At 41.6% G+C, this 19,286-nt stretch overlaps 1 protein-coding gene across 2 annotated transcripts in view; it reads right to left on the minus strand.

Annotated features, from left to right (window-relative positions):
• The window catches only part of RFFL (ring finger and FYVE like domain containing E3 ubiquitin protein ligase), a 77,004-nt gene that overhangs the window by 46,931 nt on the left and 10,787 nt on the right, over positions 1 to 19,286 (minus strand). The window contains exon 1 of one of the 2 annotated variants that reach the window (XM_058446031.1): positions 9,812 to 10,256. The exons of the other annotated variant lie outside the window; for it this stretch is intronic. Coding sequence (XP_058302014.1) covers positions 9,812 to 9,821 — 10 coding nt within the window. The 5' untranslated portion in view covers positions 9,822 to 10,256. Of the gene's footprint in view, positions 1 to 9,811; positions 10,257 to 19,286 lie in introns of those variants that run through there. 2 annotated transcript variants of the gene reach the window in all.

The following is a 19,286-nucleotide window of genomic DNA, read 5'->3' on the forward strand; positions in this document are numbered from 1 at the left end:
GCTTTTCCTTCTCTAGGCTAAAATCTTTCCCCCCTTTTTAAAACTTATAATGATAAGACCTATTTTTCAACCTTTTAATCATTTTAATTATCCTCTCAAGTATGAGAGACCCAAAATTGAACACCATACGCCAATATCTAACAGAGATTATTTCCTGGCTCTAATGGTTCATCTTTTTATAATGGAATTTCTCATAGTCCCAAATATGGCATTTTAGCACTCCAAAAGTTGTGAAGTGATCTAAAAAGTTAATTACTTACTATAACTATAACAGGTTTTCTGCCCTTAACACTCAGCTTACTCCATTTTGGGATGACTGCTTTCACTCACCAGCCTGGTTTGACACTCCACCAGGGCAGCAGATTTTCACAACTTCCAGATATTTGAAGTATAATAGAAAAACTTGAGAGGTTGGAGTGGGCACACCATTAATTTCAATCAAGGTCTCTAACCACAACCAGGGCCTTCTCATAGGTCAGGCAGTTTCAGAGTACCTCCTCCTCCTACCTTGATGATAAAGTGGCCTTGTAAAAGGCAAGACCGTTAGCACTTGCCTATCGAGCAAAGGCACCATTTCTGTGGAACCTGATACAGTATATTTAACTACTATATTAAGAGACAAACCAGTTGCAGTGTAAGAACCATGTTTTCTCTCTGAGTCTTACCTGAATGTATATATGCTTTGGTATCAGACTAGCTTTATAATCACTGGTAAAACAGGGATAATAAATAAAGCCTACCCAACACAAATAAAACCCTATGAGGGAAATAATTTTGTAAAACACCATAAAAATGTTGTGATATTGCAGGACTAGATCTCAGCAAACCTTTTAAATCTTCAAATTAACTTTGAATGATTACTTGATGGTTGCAGGTAACACATACAAAATAAGCAGCCATGGGCTCATGTTCATCAAATAAGAATGAAAAACCATGCCATCTAACAAAAAAGCTTATGGATTTTCTAATATTGCAAAGAATAACGGTTTGACCCTGGAGATCCACGTCAGCCACTCTCTCTGATGGTGCCAAGCTCTAGTACAGGGACACCAAGTTCAGTCAAGGAACTCAACAGTCTAGTGGAAGAGACAGACAGTGCTGCCTGTCAGAAAAGACAGAGAGGTCAGAGAAGATGCATATATGAATTAAGTGTCCTGAGGGATGAGTATCTTGCCAGTTAGAGAAGGGAGAGTCCATTGGGAAAAGGCAGAGTCCTAAAAGGCATGGTATATCCACGGAATGTTAAAATGAGAAGTTCAGTGAAGCTGGAGAGGAGAGAAATGGCCAGGGGAGAGGGAGATAAGATGGTTAACAGCAACATGTAGGAAAGAATCCAGCTGTGAAAGCTTTTAGAAGTCAAGCTAAGTGGAAAACAGGGAACAAATGGCACCTTAAATGAAAAGATTAGATGTTGACTTTAAAAAGATAACATGGGCAACAATATGGAGAAGATAGGAGCAAGGAAAGACTTATGGAGGAGTGGCCATTTGATAAGGGTCTGAACTAGGAGTTACAAACTCAAATTCCTAGAGGCAATGCAGGTAAAACACTAAGTCTTCAGTGTGTAAGATGTCAGAAAATGGTGGTATCTGTAATCTTTGAAGAGTACAGGCCCTCTCTCTGATGGTGCCTAAAAGTATTCACACACAAAATTTTAAGCCCTTAGGCTGATTGATTTTTGGGATGGAGTCTCCTTCTGTGCCTAGGCTGGAGTTCAGTGGCACAATCTCGGCTCACTGAAACCTCCGCCTCCTGGGTGCAAGCAATTCTCTTTTCTCAGCCTCCTGGGTAGCTGGTACCACGGGGACTGGCTACCATGCGTGGCGCGCTTTTTTTTTTTTTTTTTTTTTTTTTTTTTTAAATAGAGACGGGGTTTCACCATGTTGGCCAGGATGGTCTCAAACTCTCTTTTTTTTTTATATGGAGTCTCACTGCTGCTCAGGCTGGAGTGCAGTAGTGTGACCCTCGCTCACTGCAACCTCCACCTCCTGTGTTCAAGTGATTCTCCTGATTCAGCATCCTGAGTAACTGGGATTACAGGCATGTGCCACCATGCCCAGCTAATTTTTTGTTTTTAGTAGAGATGGGGTTTCACCATGTTAGCCAGGCTGGTCTCAAACTCCTGACCTCAGGTGATCTGCCCAACTCGGCCTCCCAAAGTGCTGGGATTACAGGCGTGAGCCACTACGCCCAGTCTGACTTTAAATGTCCAGTTTTGACCTCTGGTAAATTAAGGCAATGACAGTGGGAATGAAGAAAAGCCACACATCAAGCAGTACTCCAATAAAATCAACAGGGTTTAGCACATTTAAAGATATGAGCATAAAAAGAATGAACAAGGCCGGGCGTGGTGGCTCACGCCTGTAATCCCAGCACTTTGGGAGGCCAAGGCAGGCGGATCACGAGGTCAAGAGATCGAGACCATTCTGGCCAACATGGTGAAACCCTGTCTGTACTAAAAATACAAAATTAGCTGGGCGTGGTGGCACGTGCCTGTAGTCCCAGCTACTCGGGAGGCTAAGGCAGGAGAGTCGCTTGAACCAGGGAGGCAGAGGTTGCAGTGAGCTAAGATCGCACCACTGCACTGCAGCCTGGGCGACAGAGCAAGACTCCTCCGTCTCAGGGGGAAAAAAAAAAAGAGTTGATAAGAGGATCAGAGTTGAGAAAGTACAGTACAGGCTCTTGCTCATTCTACCCTTACTGAGAACCTACTATGTGCAACGTACCATGGATACAATTCTAACAAAGCCAACCCTGATTCTCAATACATACTATGATTGGAGTAAATACCAGGTTCTCCTGAGTACTCAACCCCGGTAAGTAAGAAGAGGCTTCGTGGAAGAGGTGACTTCTAGGCTGAAACCAGTTGGCCAGATTAAGCTTGGGGAAGGTGTGTAAAAGAAGGCTTATATGTGCTAAGGTCTGAGGTGAAAGAGAACGTGGGCAATTTGTTGGAATTATAAGGAGCGAAAACGTAATTTGGAGGGTGACAACTACCTAGAGATATCATAGTCTGATTAGGTGAAGGACTCAAAAGTTTGGAGATGATAAGCAGGAGGGAGATAGAGTAGTAGCCTAGTAGAATTAGAGATGAGGGAGGTTCTTCCTATTAATTCAGAAAGGAATATGGGAATAAACTCACTGGTAAGACAGTGTTCTTCACAACTCAATATTTAGTTATTAGGAAGGCAACCAAATACCTTCACTTCTTTTCCTTTAACAATGGCTTAGTTTGACTAAAGTGCAATGGCACAATCTCAGCTGACTGCAACCTCTGCCTCCCGGGTTCAAGTGATGTTTCTCGCAAGACACACACAAAAAAACAAAATACAAGAGCAAATGATGGATAAAGCTGTAAACCTAACGTTTTACTTTTCTAAGATTTATATTATCAGTGGTTTAACTGGACCTAACTCCACATCCAGAACCCAAATGAAAGAAAACTTCTGACCGGGCGCAGTGGCTCACGACTATAATTCCAGCACTTTGGAGGCTGAGGAGGGTGGATCACCTGAGCTTGGGAGTTCGAAACCAGCCTGACCAACACGGCAAAACCCTGTCTCTACTAAAAATACAAAATTAGCCGGGCGTGGTGGCATACATCTATAATCCCAACTACTTGGGAGGCTGAGGCAGGAGAATCACTTGAACCCAGGAGGCAGAGGTTGCAGTGAGCTGAGATCACACTATTGCACTCCAGCTTGGGCAACAAGAGTAAAACTCTGTCTCAAAAAAAAAAAAAAAAAAAAAACCTGACTCACTTCTGAAGACAGGATTTTCCCAGTTTCTAATGCAGCTTCATCTAGCTAATTGAAACTTAAGAAAACAGTCTGAGGTTACCTGATTTTGCCAGTTTCAAAACATTGCCACAACAGAAAACAAGCTGTCTCTAGTTCCTGTGGCTGAAGTCGCTGGAGCCATGTTCAGATGAGATCATCTCAGGAACCAAGAGCAGCGGCTTTCATGTGAAGTGAATGGTGCCGCCTGGGGATGTATCTTTGGTAAGCAAGATTGCAACAGAGCAGGGAGTTTACCCAGGGCAGTGCTGACTCACGCTGGGCAAAACCTGTATTTCCCAAACAACTCAGCCTGAACCAACCGCAATCAACTGCAACCTAGGAAAGAAGCGGCACCTCACTGATTGTTTCAAATCAAGTGCTGATTACTGGGGCCAGGTAAACCTCATTCCCCCACTGCTGGTAACTTGGCCACCTCCACAGCCCTTACCCAAAAAGTTCCAGTGGCCAGTCTCTAAAATTTCATCTGAGAACAGGCTGGGGCTGGGGCCAACAAGATTACTGAACATAGCAGGTTCACAGCTCTGAAGATTACCCCAGGAGGCTGATAAATAAGTCACTTTGCATTTACAAATTAGAACATCTGGGTCAGTGGACTCAGGGAACTTGCCCAGTCATCATTAGCCAGTCAAATCATTAGGGTGAATTTTTGTCAGTTCTAACCAGGCTCATTGTTCTTTTTTCCCACTAGGCCTCCTCTGACCTCTCTATTTCTTTAGACAACTCAAGTTCTCTCATTAAGATAGATGCGCTGGAATTTTTTTTTTAATCAGCTGCCACATTCTCTATGCTAAAGCCAAATCATCTACCATCACACCTATTGGATGCACAGGGAATACAGAAGACTATGAAAATCACCTTAACACTTGCTCTGAAAAGAGAAATCCCTAAATTTATGTCAATTCTCATTTATTAGCCTGTTTATTTAAAAAATCAATTCTAGAATGGCTCATCAACAGCTATTAATTATTGAATTTGCCTTGACAGGCTAGAATTGACATTGGTGTTATAAAAAAAAAAAAAAAAAAAAAACCAGATCAAGTTCTTGCTTTCTGTGTGTTTTAATTTGACAAGAGAGAAACTAAAGTTCCTATTAGATCCTTCTGTTTCCTGCTTAAAATGTATGACAGAGGCCGGGCGCGGTGGCTCACGCTTGTAATCCCAGCACTTTGGGAGGCCGAGGCGGGCGGATCACGAGGTCAGGAGATCGAGACCACGGTGAAACCCCGTCTCTACTAAAAATACAAAAAAATTAGCCGTATCCCAGTACGGAGGCTGAGGCAGGGAAAGGCTGAACCGGAGGCAGACTTGCATGACCGTGATCCACACTGCACCACAAAAAAAAAATAAATAAAAAATAAAAAATAAAATGTATGACAGTTCCCCATGGCCATCAGCTATTTCTTAGCAGGGCATTTGAGGCCTCTGCACCTAGCTTTGTTCATCCTTTAAGGTAGGTCTCACATGGCATGAACTCTGGATGTAGCTGCCAACTCAGCTTGTCATTCAATAATGTTAGGTTAATTAAAATGTACGTGCAGACAGAATTAGGGTTTAAAAACTATACTACTTAATTTTCTATTCAAGGGGCTAGTTTTAAAAAGTTATTTATCCAACTCACTTAATTCTCTTTAATTACATTATTCCAGTAGGATAGCCACGCTGAGCTTTTATAAGGTATTATAAAATGTTCCCTGTTTTATTTCCTCCCCTTCAGTGTTTTCCTTTCAGAAAACGGCTTTGTTTAAAGAAGTTTCCCTATAGTACATGTTAATTAGTCCTTTCCAAATGATAAACACATCTTTATAGCAGCTGACAACCATTATCTCTTCAACCACACTTTAAAAAAAATTTCTGTAGTTGATGATAAGTTACAAATTCTAGTATGAAACAACTCTCAAGGTACAGACAAATACGGAACCTCCTTCAGAAAAAAAAAAATGATTAGAAAAGCTCCTGACCTGTTCTATATTTGTGAACTTTAAATAAGAAAGAGGGCCAGGCACGGTGGTTCACACCTATAATTGCAGCACTTTGGGAGGACGAGGTGGGCGGATCACCTGAGGTCGGGAGTTCAAGACTAGCCTGACCAACATGGAGAAACCCCCATCTCTACTAAAAATACAAAATTAGCCAGGTGTGGTGGCACATGCCTGTAATCCCAGCTACTCGGGAGGCTGAGGCAGGAGAATCGCTTGAACCCGGGAGGCAGAGGTTGCAGTCAGCCGAGATTGTGCCATTGCACTCTAGCCTGGGCAACAACAGAGCAAAACTTCGTCTTAAAAAAAAAAAAAAAAAAATAGAGAAAATCCAGACATGCCCAGGAGACAGATACGAACTATATGAAGAGCAGCCTGAAGGCCAAAGGCATGGAACTCCTAACTTGACTAAGAGAAACACCATTGAGCAAGTGAACAGAGCTGCTGCAGCTTATCATTCCCCTCTTTGGGATTCTGATACAGTTTTAACCAACTTCCCCAAATTATAGCCACACTCCATCCTAGTTCCTCCTTTTAAAGTGGAAAGGTTGAGGATTACATTTTAGAGCTTAAAAAGGTACTCGTTTGAACTAGTGGTTTCAGGCACTTGAAGTTTTATGAGGTTATATGAAAATTACGAGAATATGAGGCTATGGGAGAAATAATAACTGTGGCTTTCTGATTAAGTTCTTTCAATACATTATTTTAAAATTAGCCAGGCATGGTGGCATACACCTCTAACCCCAGCTACTCTGGAGGCTGGGGCAGGAGAATCGCTTGAACCCGGGAGAGGGAGGTTGCAGAGCCGAGATTGCGCCACTGCAATCCAGCCCAGGCGACAGAAGGAGACTCCACGTCAAAACAAAAAACAACAAAAACAGAAAATACGTTATTTTAAAACTCAAGTAACTTAGCACCCAAAACTTTATGTTTTTTTAATAGGGTGGTCCCAACAGATATTTAATGAGTGTGCATATGTGTGTGTGCCCATTGTTTCATTTGAACAGAAATATGTGATGTCATTGACATCCCAGATTTACTTTCTTTTCTGCAACAGATCTTGACATTATAAACAATAAGCAGGTTTCAAAAGAGAAATTAAAATATCCATTTCTCAGGATTCTGTAGTCTTCCAAATCCACAGAAAATTACCAAATACATACAGAAGATCTGGGAGGATGCACATAGCAGGAAAAGAACTGTAATGGGAATAAAGATCAAATAGCTATGTTTAGCTTTATCCAAATTACCCCCCAAAATTCAAGAATTTTTTTACAACAAGCATATATTCAAATATGACTTGGTAGTTTAAAATTCAGTTAAAATTTTAAAGTTTGTATCGCTTACAAACTGCTTTACTCTCTCTTCACACTCCTCTCAACATCTCCCTTTTATCTACTTCCCTACCCCCAGCATCCTAAATGATACTGCACATTTCTTGTTTTTAACAAAATTAATCTTACTTGTGTCCACATCCTTTTTCTAACTGAGAAGTCAGTGAATGGATAAATGCACATTTCCAGGAATCAGTGCCTGTCTCACCTTGTTGATAATTAGTGATTGCCAAATTCTAATCTTGGTGTTCAGTGACCTTACAACCTTTTTTTTTTTTAACTACAGAACATACTATTTAAGAAAAACAATATGATGGCAACCAAACATTTATCATCTAATAAATCACAGAAATTAAACATGAAAAATGAAGTAAACTTTATGATACTCAACGATTAACTCTAGGGGTACTTAAGAATCAACAGGGGTGCTTACTGAAAATGAACATTTCTCATCCCAGTCCCTCAGACACTCTGAATTAGCAGACATGGAGGGAGGCCCCAGAAACTGAATTTTTTTTTTTTTTTTTTGAGACGGAATCTCGCTCTCATTGCACAGGCTGGAGTGCAATGGTGCAAATCTCAGCTCACTGCAACCTCCACCTCCTGGGTTAAAGCAATTCTCCTTCCTCAGCCTCCCGAGTAGCTAGGATTATAGGCGTGCGCCACCATATCTGGCTAATTTTTGTATTTTAAATAGAGACAGGGTTTCGCCATGTTGGCCAGGCTGGTCTTGAACTCCTGACCTTGGGTGATCCACCTGCCTCAGCCTCCCAAAGTGCTAGGATTACAGCATGAGTCACCATGCCTGGCCAAAACTGAATTTTTAATAAGTATCTCTCTCTTCCAAGCCTTTTTTTTTTTTTTTTTTTTTTTTTTGAGACAGAGTCTTGCTCTATCGCCCAGGTTGGAGTGCAGTGGCACAATCTCTTGGCTCACTGCAACCTCCACCTCCAGGTTCAAGCGATTCTCCTGCCTCAGCCTCTCAAGTAGGTGGGATTACTACACACCACCACACCTGGCTAATTTTTGTATTTTTTAGTAGAGATGGAGTTTCACCATGTTGGCCAGGCTGGTCTTGAACTCCTAGCCTCAAGTGATCCGCCCATCTCAGCCTCCCAAAGTGCTGGGATTATAGGTGTGAGCCACTGCGCCTGGCCTTCCAAGCAATTCTGATACAGATGGGCCTTGGATCATGTTTTGAGAAAAAGGACACAGCTATGTTCCCTAAGCACTGTTTAGAGTAAAATGAAAAAAAGTTTTTTCAAAGACCTCCAAGCTGAACAGTAGTCACACTGAGCAGGTCCTAAACATAAGTCCCCTCACCCACAAGAACCACAAAAAATACAAACTGTATTTACTTTGTTGGTTGGGCCATTATTTTCTTCAAGCCTTCAGAGACAATTATCCTAACTACCATTAAGGATTTCACCTGTCACCCACAGTCTTGTTATGCTGAGACATTTTCACACCTGGATGCAATACAAGGGGCTTAATGGAATTTTTATGGCTAAAAATTAAAGTTCACTTGACTCAACAGAATAGTCAAATAAAACAAAAGAGAAAAACTCCCCCAAAGGAACAGGTTGAAAGTAGAGGCTTTTGACTTCCTGATGAGCCAATTTTGCCCAGAAATTCAAACCATGGGATGCTATATAGCTCATATGTCTTGACAGTGGCCAAATGTCAACTTATCACCAGAGTATCAGCCAGTGCAGGCTTACAGTAACATTTGGAAGCACAAACCTGCTGTATAAAATGGCCTCTCCTGGGAGATAGAGGCTGTCACCATGGCAGAGATCATTCCATCTTGGGGCCAGAAGGACCAGGCAGTCCCTTTAATCTTTAACGAGCCACTTTCACATTTAGATACAGGAACTGGCACTGCATGAGGCTCAACCTGCTTCACAGCACTTTGCTGCAAAACAACCCCCCAGTTGTGTGAGGGCATGCTAACCCAGTCTGTCCCCACTGGTGCAGTTACCAGAATCTATTCTATAATGCAATTGTGAGTACTTTATTATCCACTATGGTATAATACTTCATAGCTCAGAAAAGGTATCCAATATCAAGAGGCTAGCAACCGGCTACCTCAGGCACAATGAAATACTAGGTTCCTGTATGTCAGTAATTGAAAAAGTAGCAAGCACGCAGGAAAAAAAAGAATCCAGAGGGGTCAGGACCCAGCCTGAGGACCCGATGACAAGACTGGGACAAAGGAAGTCAGCAAGAAGTCAGTGACGTGACCAAACTGCTATCTTGGGCAGCTCATTTCAGAAACCCAGCAACAGAAATCTTGGAACCATTTGATGGGTATAATTTTCTATATAAGGCTATTTCTTAGTTTTCTGTTTTTTTTTTCCCTGAGCAGCTAATACAGTAGAAGGGCAGGGAAAAGACCCCTGTCATCAAACTCCATCACCTAAACTCTAATAGCTTCATAATGAAGTGACTTAGCAGGCTCATGTCCTATTACTACCTTGCCCCAGTAACCATACTCTCAGAGAAAAGATTCTGTAATTCAACTCTGAAGACTGCCTGAATTCATCATTCTTCTTTACTGTATACCTCTGAATTCGTCTCTTCTCCTAATACACACACTCACATGCTCTGTCTCCCTGACACACATGCCCTGCCTCCAATAAGTCAAACTTCCTAAACGTCTACCCTGGTTTCCACTAATAATGCCCCAAGATTAACTTACCTTTGTTCATGTCCCCAAGTCCCCAAGTCTAGGGGGCCTTTGTCAACATGTGTTTCATCTTGAAGGGTGATTTCTAGCCAAGTAGATAAGATTACCTGTTCACCTACAGTTAATCTTCAACCTGGTTTCTGCAGGCTATAGAAATAAAAGGATACGACTGCACAGCTTGAATGTCCCATCAAGGTAATCAAAGTAATGGAAGAGGGAAAGAAGGCAGAAGGAGAGATTTCAAAATAAAGACTGAACTGTGTACTTCAGTAGTACTTAGGAAAACACTCCATCTGACTAAGCAGCTGATGAGTAGACAAACACCCAAAGGACTGTGCATTCTCTGAAGATTATTGTGCTCACAGTTCTCACTTCCCCCAAGGTTCTGCAAGAGATCACATCATAAAATCAGCCTTGCATTATTTATAATAAAGTGGATAGATGCATCCTAACATCCAGTATTCTAATGATTTACTCACAAATATAGCTAAAACCTTATTTCATCTGAAACCCACGTAACAAGGAAGAAAACGTATTTTCTTTAGGTCTTTCAACGGTACCTCTCTCATCCCTTTTATAACAGACGAGGGTTGGAGAAAGGAACCCAAAGCTCCATCCCAGGTCCTAAATGCTTTAAAAAATTCACATTAAAAAATGCTCCATAATACATTACCCATTTGAAAAAAAGCACCGTGGACAGCAGGGGGGAATATATATTTAAATATATATGATAGATACACACATACATATACATACATACACACTGAGAGAGAGGAAGAGCACGTGCACGTGCAAAAGAGCGAGCGAGCACGCACACATATACTAAAACCATTTAATAGCAGTTATTCCTAGTAGGGATGGGGGTCTAACTTCTGCTTTATGCTGTTTTAGCTAGGTTTTGTTTTGTTTTTCTGAGACGGTTCTCACTCTGTCGCCCAGGCTGGAGTGCAGTGGTGTGATCACAGCTCACTGCAGCCTTGACCACCCTGGCTCAAGCAATCTCCCACCTCAGCCTCGCGAGTAGCTGAGATCACTGGTGCATGCCACCATGCCTGGCTAATTCTTTTATTATTTGTAGAGATGGGGTCTCAATATGTTTCCCAGACTGATCTCGAACACCTAGGCTCAAGCAATCCTCCTGCCTCAACCTCCCAAAGTGCTGAGATTATAGGTGTGAGCAGTTTAAGTTAATCATATTAGAAATAAAGTACCTAAGACCATTTGATAATATAAACCAAAACAATTTGAAAAAGTTTTAGGGCCTTTGGAAGCCAAATTTTGAGTACATTTAAAGCTACAGTCATAGAGGCAAATGTATAAAAAATTAACAAGAAATTCAGTTTTGAAATTGTATTATTTGTCCATGAGCAGTACTGTACTGGGAGTGCTGTGCTATCTATTGCTGGGTAAAAAGAGTTTGTCTAGGGTCTTGCTGTCAAGGAAACCATGGCAGGGGTGCTAAAAAGCCAGTCAGCAGACCACTGTGACACTGTATGGAGGCAGATTCATCCAGAGAGCTAAAAATACAACTCAAAAATCTTCTATCTTTGTCAGTCAAATCAGTTTTACTAAGTAATCTAATGAACTTAAAAACCAGATATAATACCTATTAGAATAGCTAAAATTAAAAATGGTGGCCAGGCACGGTGGCCCATGCCCGTATTTGCAGCACTTTGGGAGGCCACGGCAGTTAAATTGCTTGAGGCCAGGAGTTCGAGATCAGCCTGGCCAACGGGTGAAACCCAGTCTCTACTAAAAATACAAAAAATTAGCCAGGCATGGTGGCACATGCCTGTAGTCCCAGCTACTCAGAAGGGTGAGGCAGGAGAATTGCTTGAACCTGGGAGGCAGAGGCTGCAGTGAGCCAAGATTATGCCACTGCACTCCAGCCTGGGCTACAGAGCAAGACTCCGTCTCAAAAAAAAAAAAAAAAAATTTAAAAATGATGACAATATCAAATGCTGGTGAGGATGCAGAGAAACTGGACCTCATACACTGCTGGTGAGACTGTAAAATGGTACAGCAACTCTGGAAAAGAATTTAGCAATTTTGGCCTGGTGTGGTGGCTCACCCCTGTCATCCCAGCACTTTGGGAGGACATCGTGGGCAGATCACTTGAGGTCAGGAGTTCAAGACCAGCCTGGCCAACATGGTGAAACCCCGTCTCTACTAAAAATACAAAATTTGGCTAGTAGTGGTGGTGCACACCTGTAGTCCCAGCTAGTTGGGAGGCTGAGGCAGGAGACTTGCTTGAACCCAGGAGGCAGAGGTTGCAGTGAGCTGAGATCACGCCACTGCACTCCAGCCTGGGTGATGGAGTAAGACTCTGTCAAAAAAAAAAGTTTAGCAATTTCTTTGGAAAACTGAACATACACTTACCTTAAGAATCTGCAATTTCATTCCTGGATGTTTAACCCAAAGAAACTAAAACTTGTGTCCATACAATCACCTGTACACAAATGTTCATTATGGCTTCATCTGTAATAGCCCCAAACTGGTAACAACTAAAATGCTCTTCAGGTGAATAGTTAAACAGCCTGTGGTATATACACACCATGGAATACTACTCAGCGATGAAAAGAACAAACTATTGCTGCCACACAATAACTTGGATGGAGGGTGTGACACTAAGTGAAAAATGCCGGGTTCGAGACCAGCCTGGGAAACACAGTGAGACCTATCTCTACAAAAAATACATTCGAGGCTGGGCGCAGTGACTCACACCTGTAATACCAGCATTTTGGGAGGCCGAGGCGGACAAATCACTTGAGCTCAGGAGTTCAAGACCAGCCTGGGCAACATGGTAAAACCCTGTCTATACAAAAAATACAAAAATTAGCTGGGTGTGGTGGTGCGCACCTGTAGTCTCAGCTACTCAGGAGGCTGAAGTGGGAGGATGGCTTGAGGGAGGCAGAGGTTGCAGTAAGCTGAGGTTGCGCCACTGCACTCCAGCCTGGGTGACAGAGCCAGACACTGTCTCAAAAAAAAAAAAAGTTCCAATTGTTCTATGCATATAAAAGTAAAAAACAAAAAACCCAGTCTTAAAAGGTCACATATTGGGTCACATACTGTTATGATTCCATTTCCATAATATTTCTGAAATGAAAAAATTATAGAGCCACCGAACAGGTTACTGGTTTCCAGAGATTAGGACAGTAGGGAAAAGGGATATGAGTGATAATAAAGGAGTAGCACAAGGGGGATCTTTGTGGTGGTAGAACAGTTACACAAATCCATACATGTGATAAAACGGCAGAAAACTACACACACACATACACATGCACACACACACAGAGCACCATGTCAGTTTCCTGGTTTTTATATTGTACTGTGGTTAAATGAGACATAACCAACGGGAGAAAAACGGGTGAAGGGTACATGGGAACTGTGTAGTGTTTTTGCAACCTCCTGTGAATCTGTAATTACCTAAAAATATTTTTTTAAAAAAGTGGCCAGGCACGGTGGCTCACGCCTGTAATCCCAGCACTTTGGGAGGCCGAGGCGGGTGGATCACCTGAGGTCGAGAGTTCGAGACCAGCCTGACCAACATGGAGAAACCCCGTCTCTACTAAAAATACAAAATTAGCCAGGCGTGGTAGCGTGCATCTGTAATCCCAGCTACTCAAGAGGCTGAGGCAGGAGAATCGCTTGAACCCGGGAGGCAGAGGTTGCAGTGAGCCGAGATTGTGCCATTTCACTCCAGCTTGAGCAACAAGAGTGAAACTCCGTCTCAAAAAAAAAAAAAAGTGAAATTATTCAGTCAACTGTCCAGCCACTACGGGGAACTAAAAAAGGCAAAATGTTTATAAAGTAGAGCATGTTTCATACTATTTTGCAGTCTCTACTATGCAGGAGAGATGATTATTTAAGCATAGATTGGTTGTTGGCCTAACTATCTGAAATACATTCAGGCACTACCTGTGCTCTATCCATCACAATATTTTTATCGAGCCTCACCAAAGCCATGAGTAATGGGCCAGAAGGCTGCAGAAGTAACTAGTCCAGAATGAATGAACTCTCACTGCAATTTTAGCTCAGCAGACAGTGACTGCTACCAGAAACATCCAAAAACCACAGCAATTAGACAAATAAGTTGTGAAAGATGTGGTTTCTAGGTAAGATGTAACAGGCTTCTTACTGCAAATAGTTTTTCTTATAAAAGAAGAAAGACTGGTGGGAGAGATGGTGGAAAAAATGAAAACAATGCTTCTTCTATGATTCTCTGGCCCATCCTCACAGGACTTCATATGTAGTGAAGGCAGAATATTTGCCTCAAGCCCAGATGACCAACTTTTACTTTCTATACTGACTCAGGCTTCTTACTGAAAATGGTGTTTTACCATTTATTCCACTAACATCACTTACAAGATGAGGCCCTATGGGGCACTAACATCTATGTATCTTATGTAGAATTCAATTCATTGGGAAGGCCTATTGACAAACAGGAAGACCCCACACACAGACACACACACACACACACACACACACACACACACACATAAATAAATAAATAAATAAATAAATAAATAAATACCACTGGTGAACTCTTCTCTAACCCAATGCTTTATTTATTTAGCCAAATGTGCTTTTAAGGTTGACTGGCTTACATATCAAAAACGTTTACAATTTTAGAATAAACTATAAAACATCCTTCAGCACTAACAAAGCTAAAACTAGTAAAATAAGTAACAAGTATTGCTAACATCATTTTTAAATCACATTCCACACAAGTAGGCCCATGTAGTTTTATGAATAAAACTATTCTTTTTTATTTTAAGAATTACAAAGTGATGTTAGTGGAATAAATGGTAAAACACCATTTTTAGTAAGAAGCCTGAGTCAGTGTAGAAAGTAAAAGTTGGTCATCTGGGCTTGAGGCAAATATTCTGCCTTCACTACATATGAAGTCCTGTGAGGATGGGCCAGAGAATCATAGAAGAAGCATTGTTTTCATTTTTTCCACCATCTCTCCCACCAGTCTTTCTTCTTTTATAAGAAAAACTATTTGCAGTAAGAAGTCTGTCACATCTTACCTGGAAACCACATCTTTCACAACTTATTTGTCTAATTGCTGTGGTTTTTGGATGTTTCTGATAGCAGTCACTGCTTGCTGAGCTAAAACTGCAGTAAGAGTTCATTCATTCTGGACTGGTTACTTCTGCAGCCCACATATTTGTAAAGACTTATTCAAAAGGTAATCATCCTGATGGAGTGTGAGGCAGCTGTCACCCAGTAGTTGACAGCTCAACCTTTACAGCTGGAATACTTGGGTTCCAACATTGTGAGGCTTTGGACCCCCTCTTTAATTTCTCTCTGCGGCATTTTCACATTTGTGGAACACAGATAACACCTACACACCTCATAGGATTGTTGGGAGGATTAAACTTGTTAATACAGCAAAGTCCCTGGCACCTGGAGAGCACATAATAACTGTTGGTAATTTTCCTACAGGTAAAATATGGCACAAAGAGAAGTATCACATAGCAAAAGAAGTGCCAGTCTTTTGATCAGTCTTACACAAATTCTCCCATACTTTTAGACAAGAATAAGCCTTCCCCTAACTCCCACCGAAGAATGCATACAATTTCATTCAGAAAAAGTATCATCTGACACAGTGGAATGAGTGAAATAAATCCTGCTGAGCACGCCCAATGCTTCCCTAGCTCCTGTGGCCAACACACAATTTCAATAGAAAACCGTCTAAAGATAGTTTTATAACATCTGTCACCAAACAACAGTGAAGTTCAAAGTGAAAATTCAAGATTTCACATAGCAGGCAGAGGGACTTTCAAAAACATCTGTCCTCTCACTCCTGTTGCCCATCCCTCTTTCCTAATCAAGGTTATAATAACCCAAGCCCTCTGTAAGCTGGCACAGAAGCTGACAACATGCTACGCTGCTGAACAGTCATCAAGGAGGAAAGAAAGGCCCAGAGGGCTGCTACAACATTTCCATAAACCTCTCATCCTTTGCTAAAAAGGTAAATTTGTTCTAGAGATGCTTAAAGAAAAAAACACTTGACTGGCATAACCTAGACACATGCAATACCTTTTTCCCATTTCTAGTTTTCTCAAGTATTCAGGAAACAACCAACGACATTTTTGGAATCAGAAACAAATTGTTTCCAAAAGTGTTAAGCAGTGCTTGTCCAAAGGCCCCCATATAGCTAGTAATTTAGACAGCTGTGTTAGGAGCCACAGAAGCTGCATTTTCTAACCAGTATTGCTTGTGAACAATTGAAACTCTCTCCAGTGCAAAGTCCAGACACAGGAAGCAGTGTTCTCCAAAAACATTCGAACAGTTTCATTATTGTTTAACTACCAAAATAACAGCTCCAATAATCTATCAAGTTTGACATTTCATCCAACTAAGCAATTAAACCAGGATGAAAAGCATGCATGGAGAGATTTCCCTGCCTGCTCCAAATCAACACTAATTGTGACATTATAACAACAAAAACTAATAATGCATCCTTGTAGACTATTCACAAAAGGCTTCTGAAAAGCAAACACAAAAGTGTCTCGAAGAAATTGCACACTCCTAAATTTTATTTTCTGTCTCCCATCTTTAAGCATCTTAACTTGAGTTAAATTACAGGCCAAGAAGTTAGAAACTCCTTTCCACTATTTAGTCAAAAGAGGGGAATATGCCTCCCAATACAAGCACCCAATGCAAATTCTATCAATTTATCCTTTTTTTTTTTTTTTTTTTTTTGAGACGGAGTCTTGCTCTGTCTCCCAGGCTGGAGTGCAGTGGCATGATCTTGTCTCACTGCAATCTCCACCTCCCATGTTCAAGGGATTCTCCTGCCTCAGCCTCTCCAGTAGCTGGGACTACAGGCGCGTGCTACCACACCCGGCTAATTTTTGTATTTTTAGTAGAGATGGAGTTTCACCATGTTGGCCAGGCTGGTCTCGAATTCCTGACCTCAAGTGATCCATCCGCCTCAGGCCTCCAAAAGTGTTGGGATTACAGGCATGAGCCACCATGCCCGGCCTCAATTTACTCTTAAATATATTAAAGGTTGGCTATTGTGGGCACACTGCCTATAGGGTAGCCCTGCTCTGCAAGGAGCAATAATTTTAAAAATAATAGTAAAAAGGCCGGGCGTGGCGATTCATGCCTGTAATTGCAGCACTTTGGGAAGCCAAGGCGGGTGGATCACCTGAGGTCGGGAGTTCAAGACCAGCCTGACCAACATGGAGAAACCCCATCTACTAAAAATAGAAAATTAGCCGAGTGTGGTGGTGCATGCCTATAATCCCAGCTACTTGGGAGGCTGAGGCGGAAGAATTGCTTGAACCCAGGAGGCAGAGGTTGCGGTGAGCCAAGATCGCGCCATTGCACTCCAGCCTGGGCAATAAGAACAAAACTCCGCCTCAAAAAAAAAAAAAAAAATAATAATAGTAACAGAAGCGAGATGATGATGGGAACATCATCGTTTGGAAAGCATCACAATAAGACACGACAGGGTCTACCACCTTCAGAAGTCAACCTGTGGCAAATGTGGCTATGCTGCCAAGCACAAGAGGAAGTATAACTGGAGTGCCAAGGCTAAAAGACAAAATACCACTGGAACTGGTCAAATGAGGCACTTAAAAATTGTATACAGCAGGCCGGGCACGATGGCTCACGCCTGTAATCCCAGCACTTTGGGAGGCCGAGGCGGGCAGATCACCTGAGGTCGCGAGTTCAAGACCAGCCTGACCAACATGGAGAAACACCATCTCTACTAAAAATACAAAATTAGCCGGGCGTGGTGGCGCATGCCTATAATCCCAGCTACTAGGGAGGCTGAGGCAGGAGAATCGCTTGAACCTGGGAGGCGGAGGTTGCGGTGAGCCGAGATCGTGCCATTGCACTCCAGCCTGGGCAACAAGAGTAAAACTCTGTCTCAAAAAAAAAAAAAAAAAAAAAAAAAAAATTGTATACAGCAGATTCAGGTATGGATTCTGTGAAAGAACACCATCTAAACCCAAGAGGGCAGCTGCTGCAGCATCCGGTTCATCTTAAGAATTTCAACAATTAGTCATGCAATAAATGCTCTGGTTTTTAAAAATAAAAATAAGTTAAATATATTAAAATAAATTATATATATATTAATATATATAAATTATTTATAATAATTAAATAAATTAAATATATAGTTCCTTAACTAGTCCCTAAGTATTATCAACTTTGGTTCTGAACTAGGAAATCACCAAGTCATGAAACTTCTCTCCCCAGGTAGGAATGGGAGTTCTCAGATGGTAGCTTCAGTTATAGGCGGCATGAGGAAGAAAATGATCAAGGACCTCTCATATCAAGTTCTTAAGATGTCCTAAGAACCACCTAGAACAATGCTATTCAAAGTGTGTGTGTCAGCCTGCTGGAGGCCCATTCATGTCAAGATAAACACAGAAAATCACAGTAAGCATTTAGAAACTTTTCTAGCACTTGACATTGCTGTGACATCCAAGTGCATGATTTTTCTGGTGATTCGCTTTTCTTGTACTTTACAAAATTATTGGCTGGCAACAGATTAGGGGTGAAGGGAAACCCTTACAAATCTGGTCCTTCGCCACAGATAGTTTAAGAAGCACAAACTTTTCCCACTATGAAGTTCCAGTTCAGTCATTATTGTTCTGAAGGAATCAAAGTACTTTTGCCCTCATTATCGTATACCTTCTGATTTAAAGGCAATTAGATAAACCAGCAAGGAGGCACCCTGGTATAATCCAAGCTTGATCAACCCCATGGCCTCTGGGCCCAACACAAACTCATAAACTTTCATCAGCTATCATTAGTGTTAGTGTATTTTATGTGTGGCCCAAGACAATCCTTTTTCTTCCAATGTGGCCCAGGGAGGCCAAAAGATTGCACACCCTGGACTATAATCTAATGGAAAGAGCACAAATCCACAGCAGTCAGCCAACCTAGCTTCTGGTCTGCAAGAGTCAAATAACTAGCTGGATATCCTAGTTAAGTCTGAGTCTCTTGACTTTTCTATGCTTTAAATTCCTCCTCTGCAAAATAATAGCATTTCTCAATCACTTATTTTTATGTGTGGTTCTTTCTCACATAAATTCTTTCTCCAAGTGGGGTCTGCAGATAAGCTACATCAGAATCCCACATCTCTATCCCAAATACTTTGATTCTGTAGGGCTGGGCTAGGAACCAGGAATCTTTATTTTTTACAAGCCCCTAGGAGATTTTTGATCCATACTAAAATTTAAGATCTATTGCAGTAAACATACAACCTTACTAAAGACTTTAGGAATTAAAAAAAGGTCACGATTTGTATGTAATCTCCGATAAAGAAGTTATTAGACTTTTATTATTTTTTCTCACTCTGTTGTCCACGCTACAGTACAGTTGTGCAACCATAGTTCATTATAACCTCAAACTCCTGGACTCAAGCAATCCTCCCAACTCAGACTCCTGAGTAGCTGAGACTGCAGGCGCACAACACCACATCTGGCTAATTTTTCGGAGACAAGGTTTTGCT

This window comes from Hylobates moloch, unplaced genomic scaffold, assembly GCF_009828535.3.
Source record: "Hylobates moloch isolate HMO894 unplaced genomic scaffold, HMol_V3 SCAFFOLD_10, whole genome shotgun sequence".
NCBI classification, from domain to species: Eukaryota; Metazoa; Chordata; class Mammalia; order Primates; family Hylobatidae; genus Hylobates; species Hylobates moloch.